Source organism: Sus scrofa, chromosome 16, assembly GCF_000003025.6.
Source record: "Sus scrofa isolate TJ Tabasco breed Duroc chromosome 16, Sscrofa11.1, whole genome shotgun sequence".
In the NCBI taxonomy this organism is placed as follows: Eukaryota; Metazoa; Chordata; class Mammalia; order Artiodactyla; family Suidae; genus Sus; species Sus scrofa.
Window position 1 is genome coordinate 47,353,319 of NC_010458.4, and position 18,277 is coordinate 47,371,595.

An 18,277-nucleotide genomic window follows, 5' to 3' on the forward strand; every position below is an offset into this window, starting at 1 on the left:
AGCCCCTTCCGGGCGTCAATTAAGTGGCGGGAAGAAAGGCGGCCCCTGGCAGGGCTGTGTTAACTCGTCTTCCGTGGTAGTTCTTCGCCCCAAGGATGGAGATGCAGTCCAAGAAGCAAGCCGCAGCTGAGCCCGCGGACTCCGGGGGGGAAGGCAGGCCGCCGCAGGTCGCCGGCAACGATGCGGCGCGTCCCGAGGACCGCATGACCCTACTGCTCAGGTTGTTCCCTCTAGCTAGCTCGGCAGGAACCCATCCAAGCCCAGATAAACTTGAGGGAAGTTGCCCCGCCCTATTCTTTTATAGCTTTGGCCCTTTTCAATCCGGAAGCTTCGTTTGTTGTGAAGAAATTCGTTGCTAGATTTGATGATAAGGGACGTAAATATTCTATCAATGGGAAACTATGGCCCTGGGCCATATCTATCCTACTCTCTGTTTTTCTTTGGCCCCTCAAACTAAGAAAAGTTTTCATGTGTCTAAATGGTTGAGAGGAAGAAATTAGATTTTAGTCCTCTTAAAGTTTTATTGGAACACAACTTTCCTGCTGCAAAGGGCTGAGTTGAGCAGTTAGACCAGACACCATATGAGCCTAAGACATTTGCTGTCTCTTCCTTTACAGAAAAAAAAAATTCAGACTTCTGTTCTAAATCATAACAAGTAATGCTTTTAAAAAATAAGCTTTGTGGAGTTCCCTTATGCAGCAGTGGGTTAAGGACCAGGGATCCAAAAAAAAAAAAAAAAAAAAGCTTTGCTAACCGTGTTTCAGCTTTACTACTGCTTTGAAAGACTGCCTGATAACAGACCTCACAGCCTTACTTTAAGAATTCCCTCTTATCCGAATTCCTGCTGTGGTGCAGTGGGATAAGAATCAGACTGCCAGAGTTTCCGTCGTGGTGCAGCTGGTGCAGCGGAAACAAATCCGAGTAGGAACTATGAGGTTTCAGGTTCGATCCCTGGCCTCGCTCAGTGGGTTAAGGATCCGGTGTTGCTGTGAGCTGTGGTGTAGTTTGCAGGCCAGCAGCTTTAGCTCCAATTAGACTCCTAGCCTGGGAACCTCCATAAGCCACTGGTGTGGCCCTAAAAGCAAAAAAAAAAAAAAAAAAGAATCTGACTGCTGGCTCCTAGTTGCTGCAGAGGCCTGGGTTGCAGCCTCATCCGTTGTGGGTTAAAGGATGTGTGGTACGTCGCATCTGCGATTCAGTCCCTGTCCTGGGAACTTCCATATACCATGGGTGTGGCCATTAAAAAAAAAAAAAAAAAAGTTGCCTCCTACCAGTGCAAAACAGGCTCTCCCAACATGGAGTTTTATAGCCCAGGTCTTACATGAGGGAGTGGTGGGTGCAGGTGAGACTGTTGGCCATGCCCCTTCTTGTGGCCTCTCTGTGCATTCTGTCTCCCCCAACCCCAGCTTTCCCCTGCTCTTCACTCTTGGAAGTTCTTAGGTGAATTGTTTGCCTGCAAGGGGGACCATGTCACTATTCCATTTCTGAGCAAGCCAGCATCATTAAGGCACTTTGGCGGCATCTGGGTTTTCAGAATCACAATATCAACCTTTTGTCTCATGATTATGGGGATATTGTTGCTCAGGAGCTGCTCTATAGGTTCAAGCAGAATTGACCTGATTGGCTTACTGTAAAGAGTCTCTTTGTCAAACAGCAGTTGTATTTACCAGATTCACTGTCCTCTCCTTCGGAAGCTTCTCAGAGGCGGAGGCATGCTGTCACCCATCCCCATGTGATTGATGAACTTTGTATTCTCTCAAGGTCTCATCCCAGTCTTCAGGCCATTAACCCACCTTCTGAGAGTGAGTTTGGGGGCCTGTGGGCAGGGATAGGCAACAATGATGGGAATTTAAGTTATCAACAGTCTTTTACAGTTTATCAAAGAAAGGAAGAAGTTTAGGGTGGGGGCTCTTTCCTCTGTTCCCATTCATTTATCCATGGGCCATTGCATCTTTATGCAGAGTTCTTGGAGTCCTATAGGAAAACGCTGCCACAGTCTAGTGTCAATTCCGGAGGACCCCGTTAGCACTGTCCACAGCTAGAGGATCCCATGGGCTTCATTAACCTGTTCTGAGCTCCAAAGAGTAGCTTCCTTGTATTACCTTCCCTGTCGCCTTATCTGTTGTGTATTCCGCTTAGGATGAAATGCCCAAAAGAGGTCCTGGTCACCAAACACTATTCTCTCACAAAAGTCCACCTCACTCACATTGATTGGTAAACAGCATATAGTATAAAGGTGGCAGGAACTCTAAGGGTAATCTAATTACCCTAATTATCCACCTCCCATTCCTTTGACATCTGACCAAGTGTATGAACTTGCCTTGTTTTTCTGTTTTTAGGAAATTTTTTTTTTTTTTTTTTTTTTTTCTGGCCTTCCTTGCCCATGGCATGTGGAAGTTCCTGGGCCAGGGTTCAAATCCTCGCCACAGCCAGCAACCCAAGCTGTTACAGTGACAAAGCTGGACCCTTAACCCACTTTGCCACAGGAAAACTCTTTTCAGGAAATTCTGATGAGTACTGCTACACACTGATCCAGAAAGACATTCATTCGTATAAAAGTCTTCTCAATACTTATAAGAAACAAATAAAAAATAAAACTTCCCTTCCACTTGCAATACAAAATCCTAAAATATTAAACTCTTTGGAGTTCCTGTTGTGGCTCAGCAGAAACGAATCTGACTCGTAGTCATAAGGAGTCAGATTCGATCCTTGAGTCAGGGATCTGGCATTGCTGTGAGCTGTGGTGTAGGTCACAAATGAGGCTTGGATCCTGAGTTGCTTTAATGCTGTTTATACTCATTTTGTTACATCAGCTTCCGAAAATGATGAGTTGATTTATCATATAGTATTTTGACTCTGTTTCTCTGTTTTCAGGCTAAGAACACAGACAAAACAACAACTTTTGGAATATAAATCAATGGTTGATGCAAGTAAGTATTTTCATTTTCAATAAGACTTTGTAAGTTTGATGACTCCAAGAAAAAGAAAATAAAGAGTTTTTGTTGTGGATCAGTGGTAACAAACTCGACTAGTATCCATGAGGATGCGAGTTCGATCCCTGGCCTCCATCAGTGGATTAAGGATCTGGTGTTGCCATGACCTGTGGTGTACATCACAGAAGACAGGGCTCAGATCTGGCGTGGCCATGACTATGGCATAGGCTGGCAACTGCAGCTCCGACTGGACCCCTAGCCTGTGAACTTCCATATGCTGTGGGTATGGCCCTAAAAATGAGAAAAAAAGAAAGAAAATCAATTTTACAAAAAAGTATGTATTTAGGGAACAGGAGGGGGAGCATAATGCAGTACCATGCTATGTAAGAAGGCAAAATGCAAGAGTTCCCATTGTGGCTCAATGGTTAATGAATTTGACTAGGAACCATGAGATTTCAGGGTCAATCCCTGGCCTTGCTCAGTGGGTTAAGGATCTGGCATTGTCGTGAGCTGTGGTGTAGGTCACAGACACGGCTCGGATCTGGTGTTGCTGTGGCTCTAGGGTAGGCTGGCGGCTACAGCTCCGATTAGACCCCTAGCCTGGAAACTTCCATATGCAGTGGATGGGGCAGTAAAAAAATAAATAAATAAATAAATAAATTAGCAGATTAGATGATTGTTAAGCAAGTGATCCAAGACCTGTGCTCTTTGAGAAACACTGGATTATTGCCATGAGAGCATAAGGAAGATCAGGATAAAGCCTCAAGTGACAATTTTCAATTCTGAACACAGAAAAATTTTAATTTATCTTTTTAAGTTATTAATCCAAGAATCTCACAAACTGAGAGAGTAGTAAAATGATGGGTTTAGCCCTTCTAAAGTAATAACCACCTAATTCCACCTGATTTGTAAGCCCTTGGGTCACAAAGATGCATTTTGGTGACACTTTCTCTATGCAATCAGCTTAAATCAATAAAACCAAATAGTACACTAGGTTGAATCAAAAATTGTGGAAAACCAGATATCTTAGTCACTTCCCCGAATCCATGTTTGAACTTTGATAATTTTGGGGCTTTGTTCAAGATCTTTTTAATGCCATAGATCTAAAGGCAGTTTCGGTGCGTTTTCCATCTATATTCCAGGATTTCTGAAGTCATCTTATGGAAGAAAAAAAACAAAACAAAAAAACACCTAAATTTAAAAGGGCCTCCAGCCTCTTTTTTGCTTACGATAGCTAGTAACCATGGGAACTGGGGTATGAACTAGGCCGTCTTGCCGCCAAAGCCAGGTCCCTTTTATTATATCAACAATGCTTCCTTCCTGAAAAGTGTGTATCTGAATCACTTTGCTGTACCCCAGCAACTAACACAACATTGTAAATGAACTACACTTGAATATCAAAGGAAATAAAGGCATTTCCACTGTGGTGCAACAAGTTTTGTGGCATCTCCGCAGCACTCAGAAGCAGGTTCCATCCCCAGCCAGACATAGCGGGTTAAGGATCCAGCTTTGCAGCACCTGCTGCAAAGGTCACAGCTGCAGCTTGGACCTGATCCCTGGCCCAGGAACTCCATATGCCATGGGTCGGTCAAAAAAAGAATAAATAAATAAATAATTATGTACATACATGCATAAAAAAGAAGGAAATAAAAATAATACTTAGCAGAGTTCCCGTAGTGGCACAGCAGAAATGAATCCGGCTAGTATCTGTGAGGCACAAGTTCAATCCCTGGCCTAGCTCGGTGGGCTAAGGATCCAGCATTGCTGTGAGCCATGGTATAGGTCACAGACCTGGCTCGGATCCTGTGTTGTTGTGGTATGAGCCGGCAGATATGGCTCTGACTTGACCCCTAGCCTGGGAACTTCCATATGCCATAGGTTTGGCCCTAAAAAGCAAAAAGTAGTAATGATAATAATGCTTACCTCAAAGATGACCAGTACTTCACTGTCCTTCTGGAGGAATTAATGGTCTTCTTTCCAAAGCCCACTTTCCTTATATTAAATTATGTTTACCTTAGAGATGCGAAGCACATCATGTCTTATGCTTTTGCTGGCATGAACATCCACGTGATAAAAAAGCATAATCTAGGAGTTCCCGTCGTGGCTCAGTGGTTAACGAATCTAGCTAGGAACCATGAGGTTGTGGGTTTGATCCCTGGCCTTGCTCAGTGGGTTAAGGATCTGGCGTTGCTGTGAGCTGTGGTGTAGGTCGCAGACATCGCTCAGATCTGGAGTTGCTGTGGCTGTGGTGTAGGCTGGCAGCTACAGCTCCAATTCAGCCCCTGGCCTGGGAACCTCCATATGCCTCAGGTGCAGCCCTAAAAATACAAAAGCCCAAAAAAAAAAAAAAAAAAAAAAAAAAAAGGGTATCTGACCGCAGCGGCTCTGGTGGTTCTGGAGGTGTGGGTTCCATGCCCTGCTGCATAGTGGGTTAAAGGATCTAGCATTGCTGCAGGTGTAGGTCACAAGTGGGGCTCAGATTCAGTCCCTGGCCACTTCCATATGCCACAGGAGCAGCCATAAGAAAGCAAAGAAAAGAAATACGTGAAATAATGGTGTGATAAGAGGGTAGTCAAACACAGCTTCTTAAAAAAAAAAAAAACAAGAAGGTGACACAAGAGCTAAACTCTAAGTGATAAGAGAATCTGCCTCCTCAAGGAGTCCTTGTTTTCCTTATATTGGCAATTTTATTTTTAAGGTGTTGTGACATCTAAAACTTGAGTAGATTTCATAGTCCATACTCTAGAATTTCTACAACTAAAGGAAAGGACAGATTTGAAGCAGGCCACAAGAAATTAAGTTGCAGTCTTTTAGAGAAAATATTTATCTAAAATTGATTAGTATTTTACTATTAAAAAATATATTTCTGAGGGAGTTCCCTGATGGTCTCGTGGTTAATACTTGGTACTTTCATCACTGTGGGCCTGGGTTCAGTCCCTGATTAGGGAACTGGGATCCCACATCAAGCAGCTGCATACTACCAGGGGGCAAGAGAGGGAGTGTGTGTGTGTATGTGTGTGTATTTTATATGTATATATGTAAAACTGAGGCGTTATTGTTTGAAGTTTTTTTGTTTTTTTTTTTACTGTAAGCGCATCCATTTCAAAGGTACAATTTGATGAGTTTTGACATCTTTGTAACTACCACTACAATCAAGATATAGAACCTTTCAGAGTTCCCATTGTGGCTCAGCGGAAATTAATCTGGATCTATCCATGAGGACGCAGGTTCAATCCCTGGCCTCGCTCAGTGGGTTAAGGATCTGGCATTGCTGTGAGCTGTGGTGTAGGTCGCAGACAAAGCTCAGATCCTGCGTTGCTGTGCCTGTGGCGTAGGCCAGCAGCTGTGGCTCCAATTCAACCCCTAGCCTGGGAACTTCCATATGCTGTGGGTAGAACCCTAAAAAGACTATATATACGTGTGTGTGTGTGTGTGTGTGTGTGTGTGTGTGTATACATATGGAACCTTTCTTTCATACCTCCCTTGTGCCACTTCATATTCAGTCTCCACCCTTACCCCCAGCAACTACCAATTTGATTTTTGTTGCTATAGATTTGTCTTCTAGAGTTGTGCTGTCCAATATAGTAGCCACTAGCTTCGTATAGCCTTTTAAAGTTCAAATTAATTAAAATAAAATTTTAAATTCACTTCCTTAGTGTCATCTGTCACATGTCAAATATTTAAGCCCCAGTGTAGCTGATGGCGCCCATATTAGACAGTGCAGATATTAAGCCTCTCATTCATAACAGAACAGATCAGTGCTTTTGGACAGTACAGTTCTAGCATGTGATATAAATGGAATTATATGCTATGTGTTTTTTGTTTGTTTTTGACAGCTTTCTTTTGTGACTTAATTCATGTAACAAAAGTCACCATTTTAAACTATACAATTCAGTAGCTGTTAGTGTTATTGATAGTGTTGCACAGCTATTACCACTATCTAATTCCAGAACATTTCCATCACCTTAAAAAGAAACCCAGTACCTACCTACCTGTTAGTAGTCACTCCCAAGGTGTCTGGCTACTTTTGCAGAGTGTAATAGTTTGTGATTCATCCATGCTGTTTGTTTCAGTAATTTATTCTTTTTTTATTGTGCAATATATTTCATGATAACTACCGCAGTTCATCCATTCACCTGTTTTTCTTTATCTTTTGAGGGCTGCACCCGCAGCATATGGAGGTTCCCAGGCTAATGGCTGAATTGGAGCTGCACCTGCCAGCCTATGCCACAGCCACAGCAACTCAGGATCTGAGCTGTGTGTGAAACCTACACTACAGCTCACAGCAATGCAGGAACCTTAACCCACTGAGCAAGGCCAGGGATCAAACCTGTGTCCTCATGGAGACTAGATGGGAACTCCTTAATCCATTCACCTGTTGATGAACATTTGAATTGTTTCCAGTTTGCCCCTCATGAATAAAGCTGTTATGGACAGTTGTCAGTTGTACATCTTTTTGTGGACATATGTTTCATTTCTTTTTTTTTTTTTTTTTGTCTTTTTTGTCTTTTTGCTATTTCTTGGGCCACTCCCGTGGCATATGGAGATTCCCGGGCTAGGGGTCGAATCGGAGCTGTAGCCACCGGCCCACACCAGAGCCACAGCAACACAGGATCCGAGCTGCGTCTGCAACCTACACCACAGCTCACGGCAACGCTGGATCGTTAACCCACTGAGCAAGGGCAGGGACCGAACCTGCAACTTCATGGTTCCTAGTCGGATTCGTTAACCACTGCGCCATGACGGGAACTCCTGTTTCATTTCTCTTGGTTAAATACCTAAAGGTGAAATTGCAGGGTCATATGATAAGTATATATTTAACTTTTAAAGAAAATTCCAAATAGCTAAAATGATCATATCATTATGGCAGATTTCCCCCCAGCAGTGTATGAGATTTCCAGTTATTCAGTACTGTCTTCAGAACTTGGTACTGTCAGTCTTTTAAAATTTCAGCCATTCTAGTAATACGTAGTGGCTCCCATGTGGTTTTAATTTAAATTTTCCTGATAACTAACATTGAGTATCCTTTCATGTTTTATTGGCAATTTATATATATACTTTTATGAAATATATATATATATGAATCTGCTTTTATGAAGTATCGATTCAAACCTTGGTCTTTTTTTTGTCTTTTAGGACCACACCCTGCCTATGGAAGTTCTCAGGCTTGGGGGCAAACTGGAGCTGTAGCTGCCCAGCGCATTCTGCAACCACAGCAACCCGGAATCGAGCCACATCTGCGACCCACACCACAGTTCACAGCAATGCCGGATCCTTAACCCACCGAGCAAAGCCAGGGTTTAAACCTGAATCTCCATGGGTCCTAGTCGGGTTCGTTACCACTGAGCCACATGGGATCTCCCCTTTTTTAATTTTCTTAACAGCATCTTTTGAGGAGCAGAAGGCATTAATTTTGGTGAAGCGCTGTTTTTCACTCCGTTTTTCTTTTGTGGTTTGTGGTTTTGAGTTCTAGCTAAGAAATCTGTGACTACACCAGGGTTGCGAAGATCTACTCTTCTGTTTGTTTTAGAAGTCTTATGGTTTAGGTTTAACGTTCAGGACTGTGGTCCTTTTTTTGAGTTAGTTTTTGTGTATATTGTGAGCTAAGTAAAGCAGGGGTCGAGGTTCATTTTTTTCCGTGTGGAAATCTAGTTTTTCTAGCAGTTGTATGTTTGTTCGTTTTTTGTATTTAGACATTGCTTTTATTTATTTATTTATTTTTTAATTTTTTTTTTAGTACCATGCTCACAGCATATGGAAGTTCCCAGGCTGGGAGGCGAATCAGAGCTGCAGCTGCCAACCTGCACCACAGTTCACAGCAACACCAGATCTTTAACACACTGATAAGGGCCAGGGATCAAACCTGCAACCTCATGGATATTAATTTGGTGCTTTACTGCTGAGCCAAAAAGGAACTCCTCTAGCACTACTTGTTGAAAAGACTTTCTTTTATCCATTGCATATGTATAGATCTGGACTCCTCTTCTTTTGAGGTATTCATCTCTCTTACAATGGTACCACACTGTCTCGATTACTGTAGCTTTATAGTAAATCTTGATTATCAGCTACTGTACGTCCGCCAACTTCATTTTTTTGTTAAAATTGTTTTGACTCTTTATGGTCCTTTGTGTTTCTATATGCATTTTATTTTATTTTATTTGTCTATTTTTTTAGGGCCGCACCCACTCATATGGAGGTTCCCAGGCTAGGGGTTGAATCAGAGCTGTAGCTGCTGGCCTACGCCACAGCCACAGGAACACCAGATCTGAGCTACATCTGCAACCTGCACCACAGTTCACGGGCAATGCCAGATTCTTAACCCACTGATCAAGGCCAGGGATCAAACCTGCATCCTCATGGATGTTCAGTCAGATCCATTTCCGCTGAGCCACGACGGGAGCTCCTCTATATGCATTTTAAAACCAGCATGGGGGTTTGGGATGGAAATGCTATATCATTGTACAACTATAAATGTAATAAATTCATTGAGTAATATAAAAAATTAAAAAAATAAAACCAGCTTGTCAGTTTCTTCAGAAAAAAAAAAAGGCTTGATAGAATTTTGACTGGGATTTGATAGCATGGGTGAAATTGTTATATTAGTGATGATAATGATTCTTCCAAAATATGTAGATGGTATATTTTCCCATCTCAGTATTTGGCAGTGTTCAGTGTAGAGGTCATATACATGTTTTGTTAAATTAATACTTAAGTGTTTCGTGGTTTTACTTTTTTTTTTTTTTCCTGCCTTTTGTATTTTTAGGGCCGAACCTGTGGCACATGGAGGTTCCCAGGCTAGGGGTCTAATTGGAGCTGCTGCTGCCAGAGCAATGCCAGATCCCAGCCTCGTCTGCAACCTACACCACAGCTCACGGCAACGCAGGATCCTTAACCCACTGAGCGAGGCCAGGGATCAAACCCGCAACATCATGGTTCCCATTTAGATTCGTTTCCACTGCACCACTATGGGAACTCCTAATTTTACATGTATTTTTAAATTTTAATTTCTAATCGTTTGTTGCTAATATATTGACATACAGTCTTTTTTTAGGGCTGTACCACGGCATATGGAAGTTCCCAAGCTAGGGGTTGAATTGGAGCTGTAGCCACCAACCAACACCACAGCTAGAGCAATGTTGGGATCCAAGCCATGTCTGCGACCTATACCACAGCTCACCGAAACGGCCAATCCTTAACCCACTGATTGAGGCCCGGGATCAAACCTGCGTCCTTATGGATACTAGTTGGGTTCGTTACTGCTGACCCACATTGGGAGTTCCTCTTTTTTTTTTTTCTATCATTCTAAAATTGTGCTGTGCGGTATGGTAGCCTGTACCTCCATGTGACCATTGAACTCTTGAAATGTGCTTTGTCCTCACTGAAAGGACTGTGAATGTAAAATATGCACAGAAGAAGAAATCGTGAAATATTCATAATTCTAAGTTCATTATATGTTTTTCTGTTTTTGTTTTTTTGTCTTTTTGCTGTTTCTAGGGCCACTCCCGCGGCATATGGAGGTTCCCAGGCTAGGGGGTCTAATTGGAGCTGCAGCTGCCGGCCTACACCAGAGCCACAGCAACACGGGATCCGAGCCGCTTCTGCAACCTACACCATAGCTCACGGCAAGTCGAGATCCTTAACCCACTGAGCAAGGCCCGGGATTGAACCGGAAACCTCATGGTTCTTAGTCAGATTGGTTAACCACTGAGCCATGATGGGAACTCCTCATTATATGTTTAAATCATAGTATTTTGAATCTATTGTGTTAAATAGTCTATATAAAAATTACTTTCACTTGTTTCTTTACTTTTTTAATGTAGAAACTAGAAATTAAAAATAACATATTTGGTTTGCCCTTGTGGCTTACATTATATTTCTGTTGGACAATGCCTTTATAAAATATTACTAACCATAAAACATGATTTATTTGTAGATGAAGAAAAAACTCCAGAACAAATAATGCAAGAAAAGCAAATTGAAACGTATGTCATATTTAAAATTTTTAGTTGTGGTTTTTACTAAGATTTAGTAACGTTATCCACCTTATGATATTGTCTTTTTCCTTTCCGTTGTTTTTCCAAGTAAGTTGTCATGCATGTATTGGGAAGTTGCTGATGCGGGATGTAGAGTTACATGCACAGGATATTAGCACTTTTGGCTCTCCCCACCTGAACAAGATACTTGATGTCTCAGGAGGCATCAGTTTACCAAGTCTGTAAATGCATCGGTGCGGGAAGCCTGTGGAATACATTTGTTTAGATACAGGCATTGTACTTTTTTCAAAGATTTACTTTATACCTTGATTCCAGTAGTTAGTTTTTCTGATGTTGCTTCTGTTCATACTTCTTTGGCAGTAAAATTGAAGAACTGGAAAATGAAATCGAAGAGGTGAAAATCGCTTTTGAAATGAAAAAGCTTGCGTTAGACAGGTAATTAATACATTTTCAGCATGAGAACTGTGAACTGAATGCAAAATGCATATGGCTCAAGATGAAGGGAATATTTTAACTAGTCTGAATCCATCAATCAAATGATGATTAAATATTAGACTTACAAATTTTGAGCCCTGAGGGAAAAGTTACATCATTCCTTAATATCTTTATTTGAAGAAGGTACATAAGGTAGGGTTAATAAGGAATTGTCAATCAAGACAATAGAAGTGTGAAATTAAATTGCATTTGGTATTTGAAAGTGTTACATGTATTCATTTTGTTCCAGTAACTTTTTTTTGTCGTCTTTTTTTTTTTTTTTAGGGCCACACCCACGGCATATGGAAGTTCCCAGGCTCGGGGTCAAATAGGAGCTGCAGCTCCCGGCCTACACCACAGCCACAGCAATGCCTTTTCCATGCTGAGTCTGCAATCTATACCACAGCACATGGCAACATCGGATCCTCAACCCACTGAGCAAGGAAAGAGACTGAACCCGTGTCCTCATGGATACTAGTTGGGTTCATTACCACTGATCCATGACGGAAATTCCTCCAGTAACTTTTTTTTTTTTTTTTTAATTGCTTTTTAGGGATGCACCAAAGGCATATGGAAGTTCCCCAGCTAGGGGCTCAGATTGGAGCTACAGCTGCCAATCTATACCACAGCCACAGCAATGCTAGATCCTTAACTCAGCGAGTCCAGGGATTGAACCCAAGACCTCATCGATACTAATTGGGTTTGTTACTGCTGAGCCGCAGTAGGAACTCCTAATTCCAGTTTTATTAAGATGTAATTGACACACAACACTCTATCAGTTTAAGGTGTACAGCATAATGATTTGACTTACATACATCATGAAATCACAATCACAATATATTTGGTGAACATCTGTCACCTCATATAGACACAAATTTAAATAAATAGAGGAGTTCCTGTTGTGGTGTGCAGTAGATTAAGAATTTGACTGCAAGGAAAAAAAAAAGGAGTTCCCATCCTAAGTGCAGTGGAAATGAATTCGACTAGGAACCATGAAGTTGTGGGTTCCAACCCTGGCCTTGCTTAGTGGGTTAAGGATCCAGCGTTGGCATGAGCTGTTGTATAGGTTGCAGATGCAGCTCAGATCTGGCGTTGCTGTGGCTCTGTCGGAGGCTGGCAGCAACAGCTCTGATTAGACCCCTAGCCTGTGAATCTCCATATACGGGAGGTACGGCCTTAAAAAGACAAAAGACAGAGAAAAAAAATTTGACTGCAGGTATTTCCCCTTGTGGCTCAGTGGGTTAAGGACTTGATGTTGTCTCTCTGAGGGTGCAGGTTTGATCCCTGGCCTCACTCAGTAGGTTATAGATCTGGAGTTTCTGCTGGCCGCATATGTGGCTCCCATCTGGTGTTGCCAGGGCTGTGGTATAACCCCTCGCTCAGGTACTTGCATATGTTGCAGGTGCAGCTCTAAAAAAAAAAAAAAAAGAATTGGCAGCTTGGGTCACTGTGGAGGCACGTGTTCAATCTTGACCCAACACGGTGAGTTAAAGGATCCGGCATTGCTGCAGCTGTGGCTCAGGTTCAATCCCTGGCCCAGGAACTTCCATATGCTGTTGTGTGGTCATTAGGAAAAAAAAGAAAAGAAATAGAAAAAAATTTTTTTTTCTGTGATGAGAACCCTTAGGATTTATTCTCTTATGTTTCTTATGTTTCTTTTTTTTTTTTTTTTTTTTTTTTTTTTGGTCTTTTTGTCTTTTCTGGGGCTGCTCCTGCGGCATATGGAGGTTCCAAGGCTAGGGTTCTAATTGGGGCTACAGCTGCTGGCCTATGCCAGAGCCACAGCAACGCGGGATCTGAGCTGCATCTGGAACCTACACCACAGCTCATGGCAATGCTGGATCCTTAAGCCACTGAGCAAGGCCAGGGATCGAACCTGCAACCTCATGGTTCCTAGTCGGATTGGTTAACCACTGAGCCACAACTGGAATTCCTTTATGTTTCATATTTAACATAGGGCACTGTTAATTATGTTTATCATGTTGTACATTACATTCTATCATGCCTTACTGCTTCCTCCCAACCCTGCACCAGGGTGGATGGTTGGGAGAGCAAAGCTAGGGCTGGATTTCAGGTCTGCTCAGCACCTCTGCCTGGCAGTGCACAGTCACATGCCCCATCCTTCCTCATGTTACTTCGTATGTCTGTGACTTCCTTATCAAAATATTTCCCTTATAATACACTCTAAAAACATACTTTTGTTTTTATATTTAAAGAGAAATCAATCTTAACCTTGTCATTTTAAAAAATTTTCTTTTTAGTGTACCACAAATGTTATCCATGTTTTCTAATGGAAATGTATTTTTTTTTTCCCCCTCTAGGATGCAACTTTCAACTGCACTAAAAAAAAACCTGGAGAAAACTGACACCAAAACTAGGTACTTTTTTTGTTTATTTTACTTTTTCTAGTTTTGGTAAGGATGGAAATAAGAAATCAGCATGATCACTAGTTTCATGAAATTTTTTTTTTTTCATGGAAAAGTTCTGTGGCTTTTTTTTTTAATTACCTGTCAGTCGACCACCTTTATCTGAGGAATAAGAAAAATGACAGAATCTTTGTGGGCCCTCCTCATCTTTACAACTTTATAGCCCCATTGACGTCTTGTTCTATGTGGATTAGGACTCTAAGAAACAATGGAGGTTTTATCCAGACAGGCTGGGAATTTTGAAGGAAGGTTTTGAAAGTTACTTTTGTTTAGGACTTATAAAACAGGAACAATGCCACCTCATTTAAGCCAGCAACAACCCAACGAGCTAGGAAGTGTACTCATTTTTCATTGGCAGAAATGAGCTTGTGTAGGTTAAAGAATTTGCCAAAGTAGCCAACATCAAATGCTATCACTTACATGTGGAATCTAAAAAAAAGACACAATGAACTTCGCAGAGCAGATACAGACTCTCAGACTTTGAAAAACGTATGGTTTCCAAATGAGACAGGTTGAGGGGTGGGGAGATGCGCTGAGGGTTTGGGACGGAAATGCTATAAAATTTGGTTGTGATGATTGTTGTACACCTATAAACGTAATAAAGTTCATGAAGTAATTTTTTTAAAAAGGAAAGCAGAAATAAGAATTTGCCAAGGTATGTAAAATAAAGGCTCTGGCGAACAAGGACATCTATAATCTAATCCTAAGTGCCTGGCCTCAGGGGCCTTACCTGGGATGTTATCTTCCAAAGCTCTAATCTTATGATAAAGCACCACCACCATCCGCCGTGACTGGCACCAGAAAAATGCCTTAATGGGTCTGGCACTTTCTCTATCTGGACATCTTAGCCCAGACGGTACCCATTTCCCCCATATTCCATTTAATTCTGGGATTACATAAATCCCCAGTCTGTATGGGGACTCTCTAAATATTGCCGCCCCATAAAGGGAAGGCTGAAAACATTCATGAGTTAAAGGGGTACAGATTCATGGTTCAGGGGCACAGATGACAGGTTCATCACATGGACACCCAAAGACAGCAGAAAGGCCAAGTAGGCTGAGGCAGTGCCTTTAGCTTATCTCCGAGTTTACAAGTTTGCACATATAGCTGTAATTAGTAAGAAATGAGTTCAGTTCTCACAGGTCTGTGCAACGTTTCCCCTTTCTCAGCCTTCCCAGTAAACGCCTTCCACGGAGATTCTCATGCTGGCTGATTACCAGAATGATTAGTAGTATCACAGTGATCATACGCTGGTCCCATCCCAAACCTACTGACTGAGAATCTCTGAGGACAGTGCGCTCGCTGGCCGTCCACACTTAACAAGCCTCGCAAGGGACCGTGGCACTCTGAAGGATGAGAACCACTCTTCTTTTCCAGTCTTGTTTCTCACGCTTTTATTCCAGCCACACCAAACTGCTTCATCTAGGTAATCTACATAATTATACTTGATCCTTGATCAACAAGGATTTGCAGGGTGTTTTTTGTTTTTTGTTTTTCAACACATGTATTTCCTGTATTTTCATTTTATAGGTCTTTAGCTAATGTGGGGGAAAGTTTATGTTTTTAGAGATCACACTATGTGAAGCGAAAGAACTAGGATTTGGGAATTCCCTGGTGGCACAGCAGGAGAAAGGATCTGGTGGTGTGGGTTTGGTCATTGGCTCCAGAACTTCCACATGCCCCGGGTGCAGCCCAAACAAACAAACAAACACAAAACTGTTGCTTTTTTTTTTTTTTTTTGGTCTTTTTTATTTCTATTTGTTTATTTTTTTAGGGCCACACCCAGGACACATGAAGTTCCCAGGCTAGGGGTGGAATGAGAGCTGTAGCCGCTGGCCTGCGCCACAGCCACAGCAACACCAGATCTGAGACGTGTCTGCAACCTACACCACGGCTCACAGCAACGCCAGATCCTTAACCCACTGAGTGAGGCCAGGGACTGAACGTGTGTCCTCATGGATACTAGTCTGGTTCGTTACCGCTGAGCCACAATAGGAACTCCTAATTCATTGTTCCTGAGGGAGACATAGCAGTACTCTTGACTGTAGGATGGTTGGTGCCCCTAACCACTCACCTTCCATGCATTGTTCAAGGGTCACCTATACTTTACATCCTTTAAGACTCAAGGGTTTCCCTTGTTTCACTCTGTGTCCAACGCTTACATTGGTTCATATCCATTACTGGTTGTAATGAAACCATATTGAGGTTGTGCATTTATTTTTCTCTCCCATAAGATTCTTTCCCCTTCGAAAACAGGTACTGTGTTTTATTCTATTTTTATATTCTTGGTATCAGGCACAGTTCTTGGCATGAATAGTCATTCAGAAATATTTGTTGAAGAAATGGGGATAAAAAGCAGTTTATTCAGTGAAACTATTCTATATGATCTATCATGGTAGGTACATGTCATGATACATTTGTCAAAATCCACAGAATGTACAACTGTAAGAGGGAATCCTAGTGTAAACTATGGACTTGAGGTGATAATGATGTGTCACTGTATGTTCGTCATTTGTGACAAATGGACCACTCCAGTGAGGGAGGCTCTACAGGTTAGGGGCAGAGGGTAAATGGGCTTACCTTCCACTCACTTGCTATGAACCTAAAAGTGGCCTAAAAACTGAAGTCTATTTCAAAAAAAAAAAAGGTACATATTAGCAAGTCGTTAGTTTTTCTCCCCAAATACAAGATTTTTAGAAATGTTTTTGCATGCTTAAGTTTGATATTCTTTCTTGTCTGTGAGCAAAAATTTTTCTAGGAAATGCGTCTTTAATTTTAAACACAAGGAAGTTTCTATTGTGGCGCAGCAGAAACAAATCCAATAGTATCCATGAGGATGTGAGTTTGATCCCTGGTCTTGCTCAGTGGGTTCAGGATCTGGCATTGCTGTGAGCTGTGGTGTAGGTCGCAGATGCAGCTTGGATCTGATGTTGCTGTGGCTGTGGTGCAGGCTGGCAGCTCTAGCTTTGATTCGACCCCTAGCCTGGAAACTTCCATATGCCACAGGTATGGCCCTAAAAAGCAAAAAAAAAAAAAAAAAAAAAAAATTAAGTGCAAGTTTAGTTTACATCAAACTTTTCCAGATTTATTTTGTTAAACAATGACTTTCTATTAAAGTGTACAATGGATATAAGGAAAGTAAATATATACTAGTTGATTCCTTCATTAATGAGATTTATTATTTTTTAACTGTTAATAAATCTTTTTTTTTTATTCCTTTTCAGTCCGCTCATGGATAACATGAAACAGATATTAAATCTAAATAAATTAATAATGAAATCACAGCAGGTAACTTTGAACCTGAAGTTGCTTATGCATTCTCATTTCATTAACAACTGCTTGCTGGAAATTATATGTGACTAAATAGGATTGCCCAAAGAGACTGGTATGGTTGGATTACCCTGTCCTTAAGTTTTTTCTCACTTTTTCATAATTCCATTATTTCTTACTAATTTGCTAACTACTTATCACTTAAGCTACTCTTCCTCTCCCTTTTGCTATGTGAAAATAGAGGAATTGAAAACTAGAGTTCTAGAAAATAAAAACTAATAGGTAAAATTCAGTGACTTTGATATTATAGATGTGTTCTTAGGTGATTGCTTTAACTTTTTTTGTTTCTAATAACAGGACACTTGGGATTTGGAGGAAAAAATGCTTGATATTAGAAAGAAGAGATTGCGTATGTAGAATACTTTTCTTTCTTGAGAACACATTCTCAATTATGAAGATTAATAAGGGCAGATCTCTCAGTCACTGAAAAATTTTTTCATTTTCAAATTTTCTTAAAATTGTGGACATAGCTATTTAAAAAGTAGTATATACAGAGTTCCCTGGTAGTGCAGTAGGTTAAGGATCCAGCGTCGTCACTGCTATGGCATAGGTTCAGTCCCTGCCTGGGAACTTCCATATGCCATGGGCATGGGCCCTCCCAAAAGAATAGTATATAAAATGCATTTTGCTTGATTTGTTGTTTTATAAGTTTAAATCACAAAAATTAATACATTCTCAGTATTGAAAAAAAATCAAATGGTATATATAGAAAAATATGATGTGAAAGTTAGTACTCCTTCCTGTGTGACCTGTTAGATACACATCATTCTAGGTCTTTTTCCATATTTATATAAGTGTTTTATATGTACATGATCTTTCTTTTTTTCTTTTTTTTGTACATAATTTTTAAATGATGACGATACATATGGTTCTATAGCTTTTTCACTTATTCACATGAGATGGCTATTAAAATGAGTGAATGATTGATTAAAGTGTATTTCAAAAAGTAATAAACATTTTTGGGAGTTCCCTGGTGGCTCAGTAGGTTAAGAATCTGGCATTGTCACTGTAGCGGCTTGGGTCATTGTGGTGGCTCGGGTATGATCCCTGGCCTGAAACTTTCACATGTGGAAGGCACAGCCAAAATAATAATAAAAATAACAATAATATACATCTTTTT

General features: G+C 41.1%; 1 protein-coding gene, 1 long non-coding RNA gene and 1 pseudogene across 2 annotated transcripts in view; 2 read left to right on the forward strand and 1 right to left on the reverse strand.

Moving 5' to 3' along the window:
* Positions 1-18,277, forward strand: part of CENPH (centromere protein H) — a 25,428-nt gene continuing 7,151 nt past the window's right edge. Inside the window, exons 1-7 of the mRNA XM_003483841.3 lie at positions 1-220; positions 2,875-2,930; positions 10,867-10,915; positions 11,288-11,362; positions 13,723-13,779; positions 17,052-17,115; positions 17,455-17,506. Of these exons, the coding sequence (XP_003483889.1) occupies positions 96-220; positions 2,875-2,930; positions 10,867-10,915; positions 11,288-11,362; positions 13,723-13,779; positions 17,052-17,115; positions 17,455-17,506 (478 nt within the window). The 5' untranslated portion in view covers positions 1-95. The remainder of the gene's footprint in view (positions 221-2,874; positions 2,931-10,866; positions 10,916-11,287; positions 11,363-13,722; positions 13,780-17,051; positions 17,116-17,454; positions 17,507-18,277) is intronic.
* LOC102161570 lies at positions 1,166-2,868 on the forward strand (annotated as a pseudogene).
* The window catches only part of LOC102160395, a 22,103-nt gene continuing 14,751 nt past the window's right edge, over positions 10,926-18,277 (reverse strand). Inside the window, exon 4 of the long non-coding RNA XR_308458.3 lies at positions 10,926-11,300. This is a non-coding gene — a long non-coding RNA (uncharacterized LOC102160395). The remainder of the gene's footprint in view (positions 11,301-18,277) is intronic.